General features: G+C 40.6%; 2 protein-coding genes across 2 annotated transcripts; one reads left to right on the plus strand and one right to left on the minus strand.

Moving 5' to 3' along the window:
* Window positions 1-474: 474 nt before the first annotated feature.
* On the minus strand, window positions 475-4,744 carry yipf4 (Yip1 domain family, member 4). Its single transcript, XM_033979537.2, has 6 exons — window positions 4,495-4,744; window positions 3,377-3,530; window positions 2,523-2,694; window positions 2,342-2,419; window positions 1,671-1,784; window positions 475-1,335 (listed from the first exon to the last, which is right to left on the minus strand). The coding sequence occupies exons 1-6, from the start codon at window positions 4,550-4,552 to the stop codon at window positions 1,198-1,200; spliced, it is 714 nt and encodes a 237-aa protein (XP_033835428.1). The 5' UTR covers window positions 4,553-4,744; the 3' UTR covers window positions 475-1,197.
* A 2,036-nt stretch (window positions 4,745-6,780) lies between these two features.
* Window positions 6,781-18,559, plus strand: exo1 (exonuclease 1). The gene is given in 16 exon segments (XM_055227472.1): window positions 6,781-6,958; window positions 8,276-8,395; window positions 8,720-8,843; window positions 9,337-9,474; window positions 10,203-10,415; window positions 11,324-11,511; window positions 11,666-11,768; window positions 12,346-12,574; window positions 13,053-13,299; window positions 14,573-14,701; window positions 15,565-15,715; window positions 15,800-15,868; window positions 16,669-16,788; window positions 16,791-16,812; window positions 16,815-16,860; window positions 18,435-18,559. Coding segments are annotated over 16 exon segments (2,124 nt in total). The 5' UTR covers window positions 6,781-6,797; the 3' UTR covers window positions 18,499-18,559.
* The last annotated feature ends 1,744 nt before the right edge of the window (window positions 18,560-20,303 follow it).

Below are 20,303 nucleotides of genomic sequence, written 5' to 3' on the forward strand. Positions count from 1 at the left end.
AAAAAGAGTTACCGGACTGTTTCCCAGACACAGTAGGACAATCTCACTCAGTGCACAGCAAAAGCTTCACACAATGGCTTATACTCATAATACAAGTCCGAGCTTTATCATAAAAATGTTAAGTTTGTTTTCAACATTGGAGTTTACAGTTGTCTTGGTTTGGTTGGAAGCTCATGTTTTTCCATAGTTAAAATTAAATATTTATACTTCCAATAGCATTAACATACTACACAGGTCATGAGCAAGATTTTTGTCATTTTCATTGTATAAGAGGCTAAAGCACTTAATTAAGTCTTATAACAGAAATGTAAATGTGGTAATTTGATTCTTTTAATAAACCATTTAACTTGGATGGATGTGATGCAGCATGACCACAGTGCACAGGTCTGATGTTGCTCACAGTGGTCCATGGGACCACTCAGGGAGTTTGTGTGTTTGCTCAGACTCAGAAAATTGGAGGGAACATTGGTGGTAACCATGGAAACAAAAGTAGTTGAGTCTTGAGAAATGTCCCAGAATATGAAAGTGTATTGCACAAAGAAAACCTCAGGCTTTTTTATTATTTTGACGAAAGACAAAATATTTACATGTATATATAACCCTCCTCCCCCACGAGCACAAGAATCAAATCTGATAAAAAACAAAACATCCTTAAAAGGCCACAACCAGACACAGTCCACAGAGGTCCAGGGTTTCATACAGTTTAGACCTGGTTTAGATCCGGTTTAGTGCATTTTTTCTCACTTAGTCCTGGTTTAGACTTTGCAATAAGGACCAAGTTTGTTCCGGGTTGTGTCTTAGTTTAGTCCTGGTTTGGGGCTGTTTAATGCTTGATCTGGTATAGTCCCAGTTTAGTCCCAGTTCAGTCCCAGTTCAGTCCCAGTTCAGTCCCAGTTCAGTCCCAGTTCAGTCCCAGTTCAGTCCCAGCTTAGTCCCCGTTTAGACCTTGTTTAGACCTGGCTTGGAGCTGTTTAATGATAGATCTGGTTTAGTCAAAATTCAGATGAAAAATTGGTTTACTTTTTCCTTACTTAGGTCTGTACTCTTGGTCCAGTACCAGTCCAGTCCCACTCCAGTCCCACTCCAGTCCAGCACCTCTGAGACCTCTGTGGTGTGGATGCAGTGTGGTCCTGGTTCTGTGCTGTGATTGGTCAGAGCCAGGCATGAGTCCTTTAGTCCTGGGCTCTGATTGGTCCGTCAGACTCCGGTGTACAGAGACAGGAAGTAGATGTAGAGCAGGAAGATGGGGTATATCAGGAGCGGTTTCTTTGTTTTAAACTCATCACCGACGAGAAGTGAAGCAGCGCTGTAGGCCGCCCAGAACACACCGAACAACTGGGAGAGAGAAGGAGAGAGTTTAGGCCTGGTTTGGAATTAATCTATTCATTCTGAGCTAATCCTAAACTAGACCAGGACTAGAACAGGACCAAACCAAGTCTACATCTGAACTAAGCTGGGCTCAAACCAGGACTAAACAAGGACAAGGTAGCCCTCATTTAGCCCCAGTTCAGTCCCATTTGAGACCTAGCTTTAATGCCTTGTCCAGACTTGATCTAATACTGGTTTCGACAAAGGGTTAGTCCTTTTTCAAATGAGTGGTTTAGTAATCTTAGATGGCCTGGTTTGAGTCCTGGTTTGAGTCCCGGGACCAGTCCTCGGTCCAGACTCACTTTGATGACTATAGAGAGCAGCTCGAATCCCCCGATGAAGAGCAGTAACGGAGCGATGACGATGAGCGGTAGCAGAGAGTAACCGATGACGCCAAGAACCTGACCATAAGAAACCTACAAGACAAAGTCAAATGCTTAATATCATATCATATCATGTTTATAGGTCAAGCATTTAAAGAGGAGGTGTTTTACTTCTATGGGGTATTAACTGTAACACATAACACATTTAGACATTTTATTGTTTTGCAAATGCCATCTTTGCCAAAAACAAAGAATTAACATGCTTAACGTATCGTATTGTTTTTGACATTCTGAGTCTTTGCTCTCTGTGCTAAGTCACTCCCCCTTCAGAAAGCTATCACAACACAATCAGCGTTCATCCCACTAATGAAACTACTGCACATCACGTCAGGTTTGTCAAGTTGCTGTGTAAAGTTTTGTATCATGTTTTTGTATATTTATGGAGAATTGTCGTGCGGGAAGATGGGTGAAACAGGCTTGTGGGTGGAGCATTGTACAGGCTTGTACTGTTAACTGCAAGAGATTACTCAAACATGCATGGATGAGATCGAAAACCTCTTTAAGCATGACGAGGGAACAGCATTATAACATGGGAAAAAGCTGACTTTTCAGAAAATTACCTATTTAAATTGAAACTAGACAAAGCTCACCTCTCCTCCAAGGACTCGAGCCAAAAGGAAAATTATTAAAGACCCAAAAATCCAAATCGTGATGATCCAGGACACCACCTGAAGAAGAAAGGTAAGTGTAATGGGAGTTTTAGTTGTACAGGTAGTTGTAATAGTGGCAACAGTAGTAGCATCAGCAGCAGTAGTAGTACTTGATACTGACCCTGAACTGCCCGTAGATGGAAATCATGGAGAAGAACAGGACCACAGCCAGAGGACCCCAGAAGTCGGGGTTGTCTCTCACCACCTGTCTGTTATACCCCAGGGATGGCATCGGCATCAGGACACAGCGCAGCTTATAGTAAATGTCTTTCAGGTCAATGTCCAGCTCCTCCCTGAACGGACAGAAGACAGAGAGGAACTGGGTTAATAGGGCTGTGTGCAGTAAACACATGTGCACTGCAGTGGAGGAACGAGACACAAGTTCCACAAGATGACAGATGAGACTGGGTCCCCGATAATGAGACAAGATGAGATTTTGCCATAATTTATAATACATAAATTGTGTGGTTCAGTTCACAATTTTTGTTTTACTTTTCTTGGAACTAACATTTCTAAACAAATGTAACTCGCTTAACCCTTTACTGTCCCATCCAAATATAAACACAGGAAAACAAATCTCACGAGATCATTTTGTGTCAGTTTTGTCTCACGAGATCTTGTCCCAGCCATAGTGATCCAATCAACTAAAGGGGGAGATGGGACATAGCACTCACAAAATCTCTCAAAAACCATTGAGTGTTTTTATAAAAATTACTCTATGAAAAAGCCTTTTGTTTTTATGCTGCAGTTTACAAAGATAGTAACTGTAGGAGTGCCTAACATCTAATTCTTTCCATCCTACTTTTTAAACTAAATCTAAAACGCAAATCATTAAACATGCAATGCAATTCTACTGCAAAATCGTGCAGCCCCATCTAAAAAATAAGCATTTTGGTTGATTAGGAAACAGATCTCCTATTCTAATGTAAGCTGTTTATTAACATGTTTATCAAAGTGTTCATAGTGAGCCCTCACAGTAGCGGTTTGTTGTCATCACTCTCATCCTCCTCCACCTCCAGGAGCCAGCCATAGCCTCTCTGTCGCAGGAACGTCGTGGCATAAGGGTCCCTCCCCGAATCCGAGCCCATGTTCAGCTTCACATCCGGAGCAACGATGGTCCCACTGAGCTCTGAGGGGAGAGAGAGGGTTAAATTAGGACCGAGCCAGGGCTGAGCCAGGGCCGAGCCAGGGCCGAGCCAGGGCCGAGCCAGGACAGAGCCAGGACAGAGCCAGGACAGAGCCAGGACAGAGCCAGGACAGAGCCAGGACAGAGCCAGGACAGAGCCAGGGACGAACCAGGGACGAACCAGGGACGAACCAGGGACGAACCAGGGACGAACCAGGGACGAACCAGGGACGAACCAGGGACGAACCAGGGACGAACCAGGGGCTGAACCAAGACTAAGCTAGGACTAAACCGGGGATGGAACCAGGGTTAAACCAGGACTGAGCCAGGGACAGAAACCAGGGACTGAACAAGGATTAAACCTGGACTAAACCACGACTAAGCGAGGACTAAACCAGGGACTAAACCAGGGACTAAACCAGGGACTAAACCAGGGACTAAACCAGGGACTGAACCAGGACTACAACAGTGCTTAATCATAATTATAATGTTATGATACATCATCCCGGATCATATATATAAATGGTGCCCTCTTTGAGCTCTGTGAGAAGATACAGCCAGGTAAGCTTACTAAAATAAAGTTCTGAACAGGGCCTAATCCCAATGCTTTCGAATAGCAGATGTTCTAAAAAATGAAACATACTCAAAATACCAAGTATTGTCCCGGTAATTAGTAGGTTTAGTATTAAGTTGATGTATTTATTTACTGCCCAGTGAAAAAACTCACAGGTAATAAGAGATGTTTACTCACTACACATCAACATGCCTGAAATCATTACGAAACTAAAGCCCATTTTCAATGCGCGTAAATAACACTACAATGACAAAAATGTACCAAAGGGTTGTTTGGATAGTGCAGACATTAAGGATAATATAAACTGTCCGTAAATTATATTCTTGTGTCAGTTTTTGAAGCTAAACTGAAAATTCCACTGTTAAATGTCAGTTAGCATTAGCATTAGCTTACCCTCAGCCTCAGCGGAAGACACGAACGTAAAGTCTCCATTATTGGGAGAAAACTGCATCGTCAAGCCGCTTTTTCACAAACGTTGGACCCGCGGAAAGTACACTGAGGGGCAGATGTTAGGAGAGTCCCGGTGGTAGTGTCATAGGTGTTTGTGGTGTGTTTTGGCCGCTAAAGCATGTTGTTTTTGCAGTTTCGCTGCAGAGACAGAGCAGGAAGCAGAGACGCGACACGTCTCATGGTGCGTTCAGGGCGTCGCCTCAAACTGGGACAATCTAGATTTACATTTTAACCTATACATATCGCTTTATTCAACATTTTCCACATTATGAACTAAAAACTGTCTTTAACAATATATATTCGTCTTTGAAACGACAAAACGATCTTTTGTTTCACAATCATTAAAACACAAAAAGTAATTTAATTCACTAAAAAATATTTCTAGTTTCTTCATTCACTAGTTTAGTCAATACTAAGACCGATACAGCTCATTTTACTCGCTTAATTCTTTATTTAAAATTATATATTCTAAGTAAAACGACAGATGCATATCATTTAACATGTTTTATGTAGTGTCACAGCCATACAAGCTTGAAAAGTAATTTTAATAACACAAAAACCTGGTTGAGTATCTGTATTTATAAGTCTTGCCGTGTCATAAAAACGCGTGTGTTACCAGCCAATAGGAGAGCAGTATATTCACACGTGTCCATTGCTCGTCCAATAGCAGCTCTTCATCCAGTGACACAGATTTTGCCGCTAAAACCAAAGTCCTTTCAGCTCCGTGTCTGGTTTGCATCTTTTTCTGCTCCTTTTGCGGATAAATAGCGGTTTAAAAAGGAACAGGTAAGCGCCACATCGCGGGTTATTAACGGTTAATTACACTACACATCTTTCATGCTTGTAAATGGTGAGTTTTATGGATTTTAGCGCGCATTTTCAGTGTTATTTGGACTGTTACGAGCCGTTTGTCGTTTCCCTGTGGATCTGAAAATGTTTTGTTTTAGACGCTTTGAATTGAAATGTTTCACTGAATGTTTCGCTTTGAAACACACATTAATGTTATTACACACGTGTTATGAGTTAGATTAATACAAAAGGTTATCATGTATAATGGAGGAGATGTTTTAGCCATGTTCTGCAAAATGAACTGTCTTTTTTCTTAGTAGTGTCGTATTGTACAGTAACATTAGAGGTAAATTTAGACTAAAAGTTAAGCCTAATTAAGTGTCATTCAGAACAGAGTGTAGGAAAGAGTATAGGAGCTTTTAGCACTGAACCATTTACTTTCCTGTGTAAAATCGACTTCTCAAACTGAAGGGAGAATAATAATTGTATTTAATAATAATTGTATATGTTAATTAGAACTTATTGATCTTCCAGTGGAGACTTTCTCTTGTCAACATAGATCATAATGCAAAAGAAAGTGCAGATAGTAATGAAAGTGAAGTGTGCATTAATGCAATAAAAATAGTGATATGTTCAAGATCTGATACTGGTACTGAAAAATGTGCTGGATCTGATATCAGCTTCTAAATATCAGTTCAGTCGATATCCTGGTTGAACATATAAACTGAAGTAATAAGAATATTTACTTGTTGTAATTGGCCGAGAAAGTCTCAGAATGTTTGAAGTTAAAGGTTGACTGATCCACAGGTGTTGTGTAGCTGATCTTTAGTCTCTGCTGATATTGAGGATCAGCAGATACTTAAGCTACTACATTAGCATCAGAAGTGAAAAAACTGGATCATTCCTAATGAAGACCTAATACCATCCTCAGTGATCACTATTAGGGCTGGACATTATATGAGGAGTTCTTTTATGAAAACAGATAAATGTCATTTGAAAAAGAGGCTTGCAGTTTTCTCATATTAACTGATAATACATAAAGAAGATGGTAACAAAAAGAAAAATACGTTTTAGTAATTTGTCAAAATGGAGATCTGTTTTTGCTATCGAACTCTTCATATTGCCATCAATCACAAAGGGCTGCAGTTATTCAGATAATGAACAAAATATCCAGTTTTTTATTGAAAAATCTTGTTGCACCTGTAGTTTAAACCTCTACAAACATGTACTGAAATGCATGGAATTCTTGGATTAGTTCAGATTTCAGTCTCTCTCAAATGTGAATGGAGTGATTTACAATATGTATTTTGAATAGAATCTTACTTTTTAAACATTAATCTAATCTAATCTAATCACAATTGCAATATTTGTCAAAAATTTTTAGGTTTTTTTGCCATCATATTCAGCACTTCTGATACATTATTCACAGAGACACTGGCTCCACACACAGGAGGATCATGGGTATCTCGGGTCTGCTTCAGTTCATTAAAGATGCCGCAGAGCCAGTGAATGTGAAGAAATACAGAGGACAGACTGTGGCTGTGGACACGTACTGTTGGCTCCACAAGGGTGCGTTCTCCTGTGCTGAGAAGCTGGCCAAAGGAGAACCCACTGACCAGTGAGTACCAAGATCTCATGATCACAGCTCAGGTTTAAAATTCACCAGACAGAAGTACAGCTCTGCAGCTACGAGTCAGGAGCTCTGGATCGATGGATGTGGCGTTAGGCCTGTCACGATAACAAAATTTGTTATTTTGTGATTTTTGGATTCTGAACATGTCATGATAAAAGGTAACATTAAAATTAATTGACACCACTTTCACAGTAAAGTTAAGACAGGATAATCACAGTAAATCCTTTTCTATGAATGAGACAGGATGTGGCCAGCGATGTATAAACAGCCCAATGGAACACTACAGTGTTCTACAGTTCTAGTATCTATAATGTGACATGTAAGTTAAAACAAAAACTCATTACTCATATTTCTTAATAATATTAAGAAAAACATCCACAGTTGTTACTCCTCTGTCATGTATTGAGTGATAAGTCTATGTAGAGATTATGTTGACTAGACTTCTATGTTTTTTGTCATTATACTATTGTTGGTACCCTGTGATGCCAGCGCTACCTCCATATGATGGTGTGAGTGGTGGCACGGTGGCTAGTACTCTCACCTTCAGCTCCCAGACCACCTGGGCCTTTCTGGGAGCTGAACCCAGAACCTTTGCATATTCTCTCTGTGTCTGTGTGGAGTTTACATATTCTCTCTGTGTCTGTGTGGAGTTTACATATTCTCTCTGTGTCTGTGTGGAGTTTACATATTCTCTCTGTGTCTGTGTGGCTTTTTTCCTGTTTCCCTCATCCACCCAAAACAAATCCTCAAATCCTCTAGCTGACGTAGTCCTGACCAAGATGAGCTCAAGATCTGGAGATGGGTCCCTGAGCTCTGTAGTATTCCAGACAAATAAATTTTGTTTTTTATTTTTATAAAAGTGAAAAGACAAAGTAACAATCACAGATTAAGACACATTTGCGGGATTTGCTATGGATATCGGCCACAGCAGCAGCCCCATCCTTAGTCTACATTCATTAATATAAATAATCTGATAACTTCAAAAATCAGATAATGATGAGAGTTCTGGTGTGTAATGTGAACATAGGCATCCGTAACATCTAACTCTAACTCTCTAAACTCCTGTCTGATGTTCTGCTGATATGTGTAGCACTGTATGAAGTTTTGTTGTTTTTTTCTCGTCTTTGAGTTGAGCCTAATCCTGTCGTTATTCTGCAGATACATGTTGTACTGTATGAAGTTCTGTTGTTCTCCTTGTTTTTGAGTTGAACCTAATCCTGTCATTGTTCTGCAGATATGTGTGGTACTGTATGAAGTTCTGTTGTTGTCCTTGTCTTTAAACTGCTGTCTGATGTTCTGCAGATATGTGTGGTACTGTATGAAGTTTGTGGACATGCTGCTAAACTTTGGAGTCAAACCCATCCTGGTTTTTGATGGACAAAATCTGCCGTCAAAGAGAGAAGTGGAGAAGTCCCGTCGGGAGTGAGTGTTTTCTGGTCAAAACCATCAAGGAATTAACTACAGTGTTTTATGTGTCTTTTGATGTGTGACCAAGTGGGGAGGTTTTTCTACTTTTATTCACTGCCACTGCCACTTAACTGATGTAAAATTATGATGAATATTAAGTACATTTAGTGTCTTTTTGTTTTCCATTATTGAGCAGCTCTACATGTTTTACAGACTATAATTGGCAGTGGAACTATTTCATGTAATGGTTTTGAAAATACTTTGAGGTTTTATGAAAGATGTTTTCCTATTGTGCATTTATCCTGAGCTTCTAGGGTTAAATAAAGTGTTTCATTCCAGGCGTCGTGAATTAAACCTGCAGAAGGGAAAACAGCTGCTCAGAGAAGGAAAACTGTCTGAGGCCCGAGACTGTTTCAACCGCTGCGTCAACATCACCCCAGCCATGGCCCACAACCTCATCAAGGTCTGAATTTACATTACCCTAACAAACATTATCACGTTTTACTACCACACTGGTAACCTAATATCACTACTGTCAACTAGGCATGGGACGATTTTGAAATCTGGTGTAATAATAATAATAATTGTTATTATTATTGATGAATAATAATAATTATTAAATTAGCTGAAAATTGATAAATAAATAATAATACATAATTATAATCGTATACTATGAATAAAGCTGAAATTTAAACTGTTACAGAACTGCACTTTGTTGTAAGTGAAAACAACAATTCTCCAGAAGAGATTATCAGGAAGAAGTAGCATTTTTATCTGCACATTCTGGAGATGTAGATATGTTATCGCTATTGGAAATTATCACGATTATAAAATGTCCCAAGAACGATTATTGTCTGCCCTTTTTTCACATGTCATTTTTCATGTGGACTGTGTAGTTTCTCTGCATTTCTAACAGGCCTTGGTAACTCTGTGTGTCCTGTGTGTGTGTATTCCAGGCAGCACGTTCTCGTGGCGTGGACTGTGTGGTCGCTCCTTATGAGGCGGACGCTCAGTTGGCGTTCCTCAGTAAAAGTGGTTTGGCTCAGGCCGTGATCACAGAGGACTCGGACCTGCTTGCCTTCGGCTGCAAGAACGTAAGAAATCACTGTTTCACAAAGAAACAAACAACAAACAAAAAACTGCCCCGGTTTAAAGGCCAGTTATGTCGGAGTCTTCTTAAATGTGTAGTTTGGGCTCAATGGTCCAAGCCAAGGAATGCTTAACATGTTCTTATTTCTTCACAAATATATCAATCTCCTAATCAGAATCAGAAATACTTTTATTCATCCCCAAGAAACACACAGGAATTGATCTATTAAAGCATGTATATTTATGTTCTATTATAAATTAAGTGATTGAGTCAAAAAGTATTTTTTTCAACTGACCTTCTTGGAAACATTGAATAAATGAATAAACATTTGGCAGATACTATGGCATAGACTCAATACCAATCCCGATGCCACGATGATAATAAAAACACTCTTTAGACAATAGAGTGTGATTTTCCACATTAAATGGTAGTACTTTCTTTTATATTCCCATGTGGCCTTATATCTGTGTGATCCTTCTGTGGTCCGGGTGGGTTCATAGTGGTCCATGGGTGTATTAGTCTATGTGTCTTATACTTGTTCTGATACAGCTCAAGATCATTCTAAAGATATTCAGGAAAGGTTTATTTCTGTCCTGTCAGTGGGACTTTTTTAGTATTGATACCTAATCAAATGAGTATCTAGTTTTGATACTAGTTTTAGTATCGATTAGTATCTGATTTTCGATATTTCTGACAGCCTTAATTTGGCCTCTCCTGTGGTCGTTGTTTTAGGTGATCCTTAAGATGGACAAACAGGGGAATGGTTTGGAGATCGCTCAGAGTCATTTGGGGAGAGTGAAGTCTTTGGGAAATGTTTTCACGGAGGAGAAGTTCAGACACATGTGCATCCTGTCGGGCTGCGACTACCTCCCCTCGCTCCATGGCATCGGCCTCGGCAAAGCCTGCAAACTGCTGCGGCTGGCCAGGGACCCCGACATACTCAAGGTCAGAGGTCACACAGATATAGTCAATGTCAGAGGTCAAACAGAGACCGAGCTGAGCACAAATTTCAAAACTGCAGATGTGACAGGCCCCACCACTTCATAGTGACATTTGACTCTGATATGTTTTTAATAATAGCTGTAAGGACAGAGAGCTGTGGGTGGGGACAGGGGATGGGGGTCATGTGGAATTTTCAGGAATTTTCTGAGCACTCAAGCCTCAAATACAGGACAAGACAGGATTATTCAAACCTGCAGGAATCGAAATACAACTCTGAGTAAGATCATGAAGGAACTCTGTTATAACAGGGTTAAAAGCCCATAGTTGAATTTGCAGAATGTCTCATTAAACACACAGCTTTTAAAGGTATGCAAAGGTAGTTGCGAATATTGTCCAGAAAAATAATTAAATTATTTATTTAAGTATTCATGGAGTGATAAGCAATAAATGATCTAATTGATACTTTTAAGCTGATCTAAGTCACCTACTACAGGTGAGCTGGTTTGTGCTGTAAACGAGTCTCTCTCAAATAACATTACAGTCACAAGCTAGCTAGCATTAGCCAACAGTATTTTAGTCAGACACTCTCACCTTTTTGTTGAAAATTAATCAAACTAAACAGAACCATGAATGCTTGGATTGATCATAGGCTCCTGAAGACGTGTTGTCTATTTTCTATTTTGTCTTGAGTTTTCAGATCATCTAAAACTTGTCAGGTTGTGTTTGCTAATGTGTGCAGTGTGTCACCACAGTAACTGCTGAACATTTCACTATAGGGTACATGTAGAACACCCCCAACTTGATGTTCCCGGAAGTATCAATTATCGTTACCATAGGAGGATGGAAGGCCATCCGACACACAGGGACACAGGAGGATGGGAGGGCATCTGACTCATTTGTTTGTATCTCAGGTGATAAAGAAGATGGGTCAGTACTTGAAGATGGACCTGGTGGTTCCAGACTCCTACCTGGAAGGATTCGTTCGGGCCAATAACACGTTTCTGTATCAGCTGGTGTTTGACCCGAGGAACAGACGAGTGGTGCCTCTGAACCCCTACCCTGAAAACATCCAGCCACAAGAGCTCAGCTATGCAGGACTGTATCCTGGACTGAACCGGGACCTGACCGGGACCTGACCGGGACCTGACCGGGACCTGACCGGGACCTGACCGGGACCTGACCGGGACTCGACCGGGACTCGACCAAAAATCAGGTCTAAGTCTCATCTTAAACCCTTGACATGGCATGTACAGACACATTGGTGATGAGAAAGGTCTGCAAATGGCTTTGGGAAACCTGGATCTCAACTCTCTAGCGAAGATTGACAACTACAACCCCGACGCTCCACACGCACAGGTACAACACACCACCATGGGGCTCCACACGCAAGTACAGCACACCATCCACCAGGGGGCTCTACACACAGATGCAACGCCCCATTTGCTGTTTTGTTATTATCCCTCCCTTAAAACTCTTCTTACATTTATTTTCTTGCCGTAGGTTGATAGTTGGCTACATTTTAACTACATTTAAAGGAGCACTATGGAAATTTTCTAGTGGTGCCTCTGCTATCTGCTTGTCTCCATGGAGATGCTATTGCTTTTCCTGGAATATTCCACAGTATGGCATTAAACTTCTGTCCCCATGGAGACAAGAAAGTGGAACCATAAACATTTTTAGACACGCCAATGCTTCTGGAGTTGCATCATATCAAACGCTCCCTCACAAACAAATGAACAGTGAAGTCAGTCCCCTTGTTAAAGTATACTTGAAATTGAAAAAAAACAAGGTAGACAAGTTTAATCCCATACTGTTGAACATTCCAGGGAAAACCATAGCATTTACTATGGAGACAAGCAGGTGGTGGATCCCCAACCTGAAAAGTTACAAAGTGCATCTTTAATAAGTAATGTTTTTTTTTTTTTTTTCCCAGCCTACAAAACCTCGCAGTCGCAGTTGGAAAGACTCCCCGTCTCTCCCTTCCTCCAGCTCCAGTATCTGGAGCAGAGGGTACTCCACATCGCTCCCTACATCCACCTCTGCTCCCAGCCCCTCCTGTCCTCCCTCTCCCTCTGCAGAGCCCAGAGCCTCCACTAGGGGGCAGCACAGGGTAGTGAGTGTGGCTCCTCTGAAGCTGCCCTGCATCAAAAGGTCCAGAGAAGGTGAAGAAAAGACATCATATTCAACTGAACTCTGGGGGCGAGGTTAACAATGTTTGATGTTTTGTTAGTTCATACACTGGAAAACAGTGTCCTCACTGTGATGCAGGCTCGCATCTCCACAAACCTGGCTCTTATTTGGCATGCAGGAGGGCCTTCTCCCACTTGTTTCCATGGAAATGTTGTTCATTTGGCCATTATATTCCACAGTATGCCACAAATCTTGTCTATCTCCATGAAGAATGTTTTGAAGTATGGTTTTAACTCATACAGGTGACATGCCTCCAGAAAGTTACATACTGTAGCTTTAAACACCCCAGGAGCATTAACATTTAAAGTCTAAAATCTGAACTGATTACGTAATTTTACTTTTTTTTTAGTTTAGATTGAATTGAAATGTCTTAATTTTGCTTCTGCTTCTCACAATTTTTATTTTTATGATAATTTTTATTTATAAGATTATTTGTCTTTTTTATTGCAGACTCTCCTCTGACCGACCAGGACATGTTACTACAGTATTCGTCCAATGATCAGAAGCGTCCCAGATCTGAGCCTCCCTCCCTCCCCCCTCTCTCCTCCTCTTCCTCTTCTTCCTCTTCTTCCTCTTCTTCCTCTTCCACCTCTTCCACCAAACCTCAGGCTCCGCTCAAAACCAGAAACCGCTTTGCGACTTTACTGCAGAGACGAAACCAGGACTCAGAAGAGGAGGGGCTGGCCACATGCAGCAGGTGGGAAACTCTGTTTAATTACAGTCTTTATGGACTTGATTCGCCTGGAGTGTCCACCAACCGGCATAAATCTTAGTAATCTTAGTAATCACAGTTTTTTTTTTGTTTTTTTTTTAATTGTATTAAAAAAACCTGATTTGGTGGCGTCACGTAAGTTCAGCCATTATCCTGGTTGAGTCTGGAACTTGAGAAGACTTCACAGGTCGTACTCATTCTAGAAAGTCTCATAATGAGTTTATATTTATATTAAGCTGTTATGTGGCTGTTATTAATTCCACAAGTAACCACAGAACACATTTGCATCAGTTTTGTCTTATTTTATTTTCGTTTTAAGGAAATGAATGGTATTTCCCGTCTCTGGTATCAAATGAGGTATTGTGTATATTGTGCTGTGTATATAAATGGACATAGCTAATCCGCTAGCTGCCATGTTCCAAACAGGAAGCGATAATGGGTGCACTTCCAGCTCCATCAACTCTGGCTCCAATTCAATTTACATAAAAAAATGGCCCCTCTCTGTAACTGCTGCTGTCAGACTATTTTATTCTTAAAATGTTTGTATGAACCCGCTGTACATGGATCCTGGTGTTTTTATCTCGCTACTGGGTCTGTAATTTAAGATATGAGCATTAATAAACAGACAAATCAGGCATTTTTTTTCCTTGCTAACAATAGCAATGGGTTTTGATTTGACTGCATTGCTAAGAGCTCGGGCGGGCAGTAAGGGACGTTACCTTCAACAGCCTCGTGCCGGATTGGCTCTTTGGTTGCTATGATAGTCGCGGTTCCAATTTCAATTATAGTAGTCGGCTCCAAATTAGCCCCAATAACTGCTCTAGCCTCGATGAGCTTCATTTGGACTGGAGCCGAACACTGTGGGTGACGTCGCACTCACTCAGACCTCTTCTTTATACAGTCTTTTGATATTGGCAGATACTTGGAGCCACAGTATCGAAATCGGCACGTCTGCAGTATTAATTTTAATGTTGTATTTTTGCTTTGCTTTTATATTTCCAGTTTTTCAACAGCCCTACTCCGGCATCGAAACCCAAAATCTTCTCCTCCTTCAGCCCAGAGTCTGTTTCCCCTCTGAGACTCGGGACCCTGAAGCTCCCGAGGCTCCATCTGTGGAAACACCCAGCCCCTCTCCCCCTGCATCATCTTCCAAATACTCCACAAAATACTACTGCTGATACTACAACTACAGATACTACTGATACTAATACTACTGCATGTGTCCCCGCCCACGAACACTCGCCCTCCAACTCCACAGAGGACTTCAGCTGTTTCCACTGGTCTGGCTCGCACACAGAGCAGACTTCTTGTGGGCTCTCTGCACTCAAGAGGGTTCAGATTTAAGAAGGAAAACGGCACAAAAACCTCACAGTCCAGTGAAACACAGGTGATGAGTTTAAAGTTTACAAAAAGACACATTGAAGCTCTGACAATATTAAGCAGACCTATTCTACAAACTGCTCTGCTCTGATCTTTAACCATGTTCTAGTCGTCTCGTCTCATTGAGTCTCTGAAGTGTATTTTGGAGTGATTCATGTTTGAGTAATCTTTAATTGCTTATTTTTCAAGACACCCATTGATTTATCCCCGTTTTCCACCTCCACTGGTACACCCCCCACTGTGATGTACGCACTTCCTTTTCCAGTTTTATTTTCTTAATCTGTGGATACTTGTAGGATTCGGCATTATGTAGTCATTTTGGTACAAATGGAATAAAAATGCGCTGCTCGCTAGTCTGATGTGCAGCTATCCATACGAGGGGCTGACTGCATGCGGCACTTTGTTGTGATGACATTGACGTCAGCTCCCATTGAGAACCGCAGTTTTCTAACACAGAAGTCAGCAGACTTGTTTCTTTTATTATTATTAAGTTGTTTTAGATGAATATTGTGATTTAAAATGTGCAAATTATAACATAATGACCCACATGTGTCAGAGATGATAACTATAGGCAGACACAAGCACAATAGGGCTGATTCAAGCATCTCACTATCTCGCCACATATCGCACACCTCACTGTAAATGATAAGTGAAACACACTGGGTGTCCCACACTTGTCTCTGCTGGCTCCTAGTTTGAGCCCAGTCCAGATATAGACATGGTTTGGTCCTGGTCTAGTCTATATTTGGTCCAGAATTTGGTGCCGGTTTGATCCCAGTTTTGAAGTTTTGTTGTATTTTCTATTAGCCAGCCTCTCTTATCAGACCTAAAAAACACTGCTCATGTTTATTTGTTTGTTTGTTTCTTTAGAGCTGGAGAAGACCCAGAGGAGCTGTCAGACTCTCCTCTATCTCAAGACAACGGATACTTCTCCCAGTCTCAGCCCTCTGTCCCCTCTTCCTCCTGCTCCTCCTCCTCTCTCTGCTCTGACACACAGGGGCTTCTCTGCTCTAGGCTTATTGTAGGTTCACCTCATTTACAGTTTTTATTCTAAAATGGTGGCATGTTGTAAAGTTTATCTGAACATTTGTGTTTCCTTCTTTAGGATTTGGACAAAGACAGTGATGCAGACTTCAGTCTTACAGACAGAAAACCCAATACTCCCACATATAAGGTCAGGATTAGCACTACTACTACCACTAATGTTACTAATACTATTATTACTGATGGCACTACTACCACTACCACTACCACTACTACCGGTACTACTGTTTCTACCATCTCTACAGCTTTGTCTCATTACTAGAAACGTTCCCGTATTTAGTTTGGAAGTTAAATAATCTCCATTGTGACACATTGCACCATAATATTTCTTTTATTCTTTGGAACAGTTTTTGTAAACGTTAATATCGAGACAATAATAAGGAACAGACTCGATACCGATCCTTATACCACAATGATAATAAAAACACTTTTTCTTTAGACAATACACAATAATAGTAACACTTTCTTTAATATTCCCATGTGGCCTCATATCTCTGTGATCCCTCAGTCGTCAGGTAGGTTCATAGTGGTCCATGGGTGTATACTAGTCTATGTGTCTTGTACTTGTTCTGATATTGTTCAAGATCATTCTAATGCTATTCAGGAAATGTTCATTTCTGGCCTGTCAATGGGACTTTTTTAGTACTAATACCTGTGAAAAATGAGGATCTAGTTTTGATGGTAGTTTTAATATTGATTAGTATCTGATATTTTATACTTTTGACCGCCGTAGTCAATGGAATTACCACAAACTACACATCATAACGTTATCTATCTGATGTTATTTACTTGTATTTTCTTTTTAATCTTCATTTAACCTAGAAAGTCTCATTAAGATTAGTAATCTCTAAGACCACAGCAGATCAGAGCAGAACACGTCACAAGATGCTGTTATCTACAAACTGTAACTGTTTTTCTGTTTATCTTCAGACGGCAGGTGTATCTCGTCCAAACCCAACTCAGACTCTTAAACCCAGAGCTCTGGGTCCGGCTCGGGTCAGCGGGCTCAAGAGGAAGTCCAGCTCCTCTAAACCCAGCTCTTCTAAGCCGGTCTGAACAATGAGAACAGCCCCGGGTCCAGGCCACCATCAGTGGACTGTGGAAGAACTTCGGATTCACAAAGTAACTTCACAAAAAACACGATGTTTAACATAAGTCCTTTTTAAGAATTAATAATGACGAAATCAAATATTGATACTAGTTTTTGTCTATTGATACTTTGTAGTGACATCACTCTGGGGGCACAAATTAGTAAACACTGCCAAAAATTTTAAGATTGTCTGAAAACTCAAGGAAAAAATACAAAAGTGATTTAAAGAGCACATTTTTAGAAACCTGTGATCAACCCCAGTGTCCATGGTCCTGTTTAGGAGTTTGATTTTACACAAAAAAGTGAGAGTGACTGACTGAAAACTGTTGGCCTATGCTAGCTTGTGACCGTAATGTTATTTGAGAGGGACTTGTTTAACAGCACAAATCAGCTCACCTCTTGTAGTTCTTTAGTCAGTTCTTTATGGTCAGATTGTGTTAAAATAAAGCTCAGATTAAAGTCCGACAATGCCTCAAACAGAGCAGTGCCTCCAGTTCACACCCTCGGGGAATGTTGATGACATGAGCTGCAAAGTATCAATAAGAGTGAGTCAAAGAGGTCATATATTTAACACTCTCCTGATCAAATCTTATGGTACTTCAAGTTGAACGTAATGTTGATGTGTCCTGTGTATGTGTGTGTCTATGTGCTGTGTGTGTCTATGTGCTGTGTGTGTCTATGTGCTGTGTGTGTCTATGTGCTGTGTGCTTTGAATCCAGAGGAGGCAGACTGCTCCTGCTCCTGTTTGAGAAGCAGAAACCGGCTCCTCCCAAAGGCTTTGAGATCTCTGAGGAACAAAAGGCTCAAATATTTCAAACCCAAGAGTGAAAGGCCGAACATTTCCAGCTGTGACATCACACAGTTTAGCCGACAATCAAAAACTCATTAACAATAATAATGACAGCTTTAAATGGAACTCTTAATTAGTTTTGTCGGGGTTCATTTCAGTTTGAAAGGCTAATCGTTTTAAAACATTTAATTAAAGTGCCCATATTACTCTATTGTGTTATCAGTTGTGTTTTGTTTCATTCACACATGTTTAACACAGAAACCCTGCATATTTAGGTTGAGTTCTTCTCTCAAACTGAAAACACTCTGTTCCACCTTGTGATGTCATGTGGTAATACAAGTGTTTCACTGTGTTTTTAAACTCCATACACCTTCACTGGAATCATTTGGATGATTTCAACCCTGGAATAGCCAATCTGCTGAACTAAAGGTAAAAGAACATGTTAACTTAAACTACCACTTCATGACATCACAAGGTGGAACAGAGCATTTGGAGCTTTAGAGATGTAGACAGACTAATAATAAATGTTTACACAGATATGTGTAAATGAAACAAAACACAACTCCGGGTATGTTTTTGTCAGTTTTGTGTGATTATAGGACCTTTGATTTCATTGTTGTGGCCTCGAACCAAATTATGACTGGCCTAATTTTTGTCTTGGTCTTTTTTTCTCCTATGTTTTATTAATTGAACTCATTGTAAAGTATTTCCACACAAGTCACAGAGTTTGAAGTCTCTAAATGTCAGAGAACATTATTACATTCTGTGTGAAGTGTAAGAGCTGCACATTTATGTTTGTGTGTTTGTGTTTTTCAGAGATTCTCCAAAGATTTCCCACAAAGAGCCTCTGTCTCCAGTCAAAGACAACGTTGTATCATGACTGCACAGCGCCCCCTGTCTGTGAAACATTTTATTTCATCATACTGTGTATGTGCTCATCAAGTCCTTAGGTTTTGAATAAACATTTTATCTATCACTCCAGTTCACCAATGTGTCCACACACACACACACACACACACACACACACATGTACAGGTGAAGTCCTTGTCAACACCACAGCCTGGTGTTGACAAACCAGAATCATCAACACCCACAGCGTTCGGCTCCAGCCAAATGAAGCTCATCAAGGCTAGAGCAGTTATAGGGGCCAATTTGAAGCCGAGTTCCATATTTGGAATTCTGACCACAAGTATCAAAGCAACCAAAGAGTCAATTTGGACCGAGGCTATTGAAGGTAACGCCCCTTCCCACCCGCACCACTGGTTTAGCAGGGATCAAGCACTTATCATCGTAGTCAATCAAACCTGTTGCTAATCCTAGCAGGAGTGACCTCAGGAAATCATCTGATTCGTCTGTTATTAATGTTCATATCACAATAAAAACCCCAGGATCATATAGAGCGAGTTAATACGAACATTTTAAGACCAAAATGACGAGCCTGCCAGCAGCAGTTAGAGAGAGAGGGGCCACAGTTTTTCAAAGTAAAGTGAATTGTTGTCGATGGAACCGGAAGCACGCCCATGCTCACTTCCTATTTGAGCGCAGCGGCTAGCAAGATAGCCATGTCCGTTTATATGTACAGTGTACACACACACACATACGTACAAGTGAAGTGTCCACACACACGTGTACAGGTGTGCGTCAGCTCTAATTGCTCTATTATTGCATTCGTGGAATTTGTGTGTAGTTGCTGTGGTATGTGTTAGCCCCACCTCTTTTTTTCTAAATATGGTCACTTCCTGTAAAGATGGCGGCATGTTTGACATATTTGAGAAATCTGAAGCCGATGTTTCCTTCTAAGGCCTCAGTCACTGCTCAGAAACATTTGAGAAACTGTTTAAAGATGCACTGTGGGACTTTCTTATATTAAAGGCCCTGTTGACATTTTTCCCCATGTATTTGATCAACATGTGCCCTGCCCCAGTACATATATGTTGTATAAGCAGCTCTGGAGGTCAACGTTTAACATAACGTCAAAACACCACTCTGATCTCTGAGAGTTGTGAAAAATGCTTATAAACTCATCAGGGTCAATAATTGGGATGTTCACACAGACAGCGGCTCCCTCTTTTCTATATGACAGGAAAAAACAAACTAAATACTACTGTGTTTAGTTTTTGACAACTCTGCCCACACTGGTCCATTTTTCTCACCATCAGGGAATGATTTAGCTCCATAAAATTCTTCTTTATTGACCTTATTTGGCCCTGCCCTTTTTTGCCATAAATGCTGCTAAATCGTGCTTTCTTTGTGGTGGCACTTTCGGTTATGTTTGAATCCCGTTCCTTTCAGTGGAGAAGTTGGGAAAAAGTATTGCTAAATTATTATATAAACTAGTGTTGATTCATGTCAGATGTTCACTGTTTATGTGCAACAAGAAGTCAACACTGAACGAATTCTCTGCAGGCTTTAAAACGGCTCCGTCCTTATTTACTGCCCGGATCGGCCCCATTCAAAATAATACAACCAGAACATCCATGGCATCGCCCACAGCAACTTCCGGTGAAGATGAATGAAAGAAAAATGCCTACAGTGTACAGTTATATAAATATCTGTTCCTTTTTCCCTAATGTGTGAGCTCAGCTGTAACAAAAACTGGACAATACATTCTAGAGTTGGGACAATATTAAAATTTCAAGCTTGATTTCAAAACAAGATCTAAAACTATTCCTGTTTATGGAATTA

The sequence above is a fragment of the Periophthalmus magnuspinnatus genome, chromosome 15, assembly GCF_009829125.3.
Source record: "Periophthalmus magnuspinnatus isolate fPerMag1 chromosome 15, fPerMag1.2.pri, whole genome shotgun sequence".
In the NCBI taxonomy this organism is placed as follows: domain Eukaryota; kingdom Metazoa; phylum Chordata; class Actinopteri; order Gobiiformes; family Gobiidae; genus Periophthalmus; species Periophthalmus magnuspinnatus.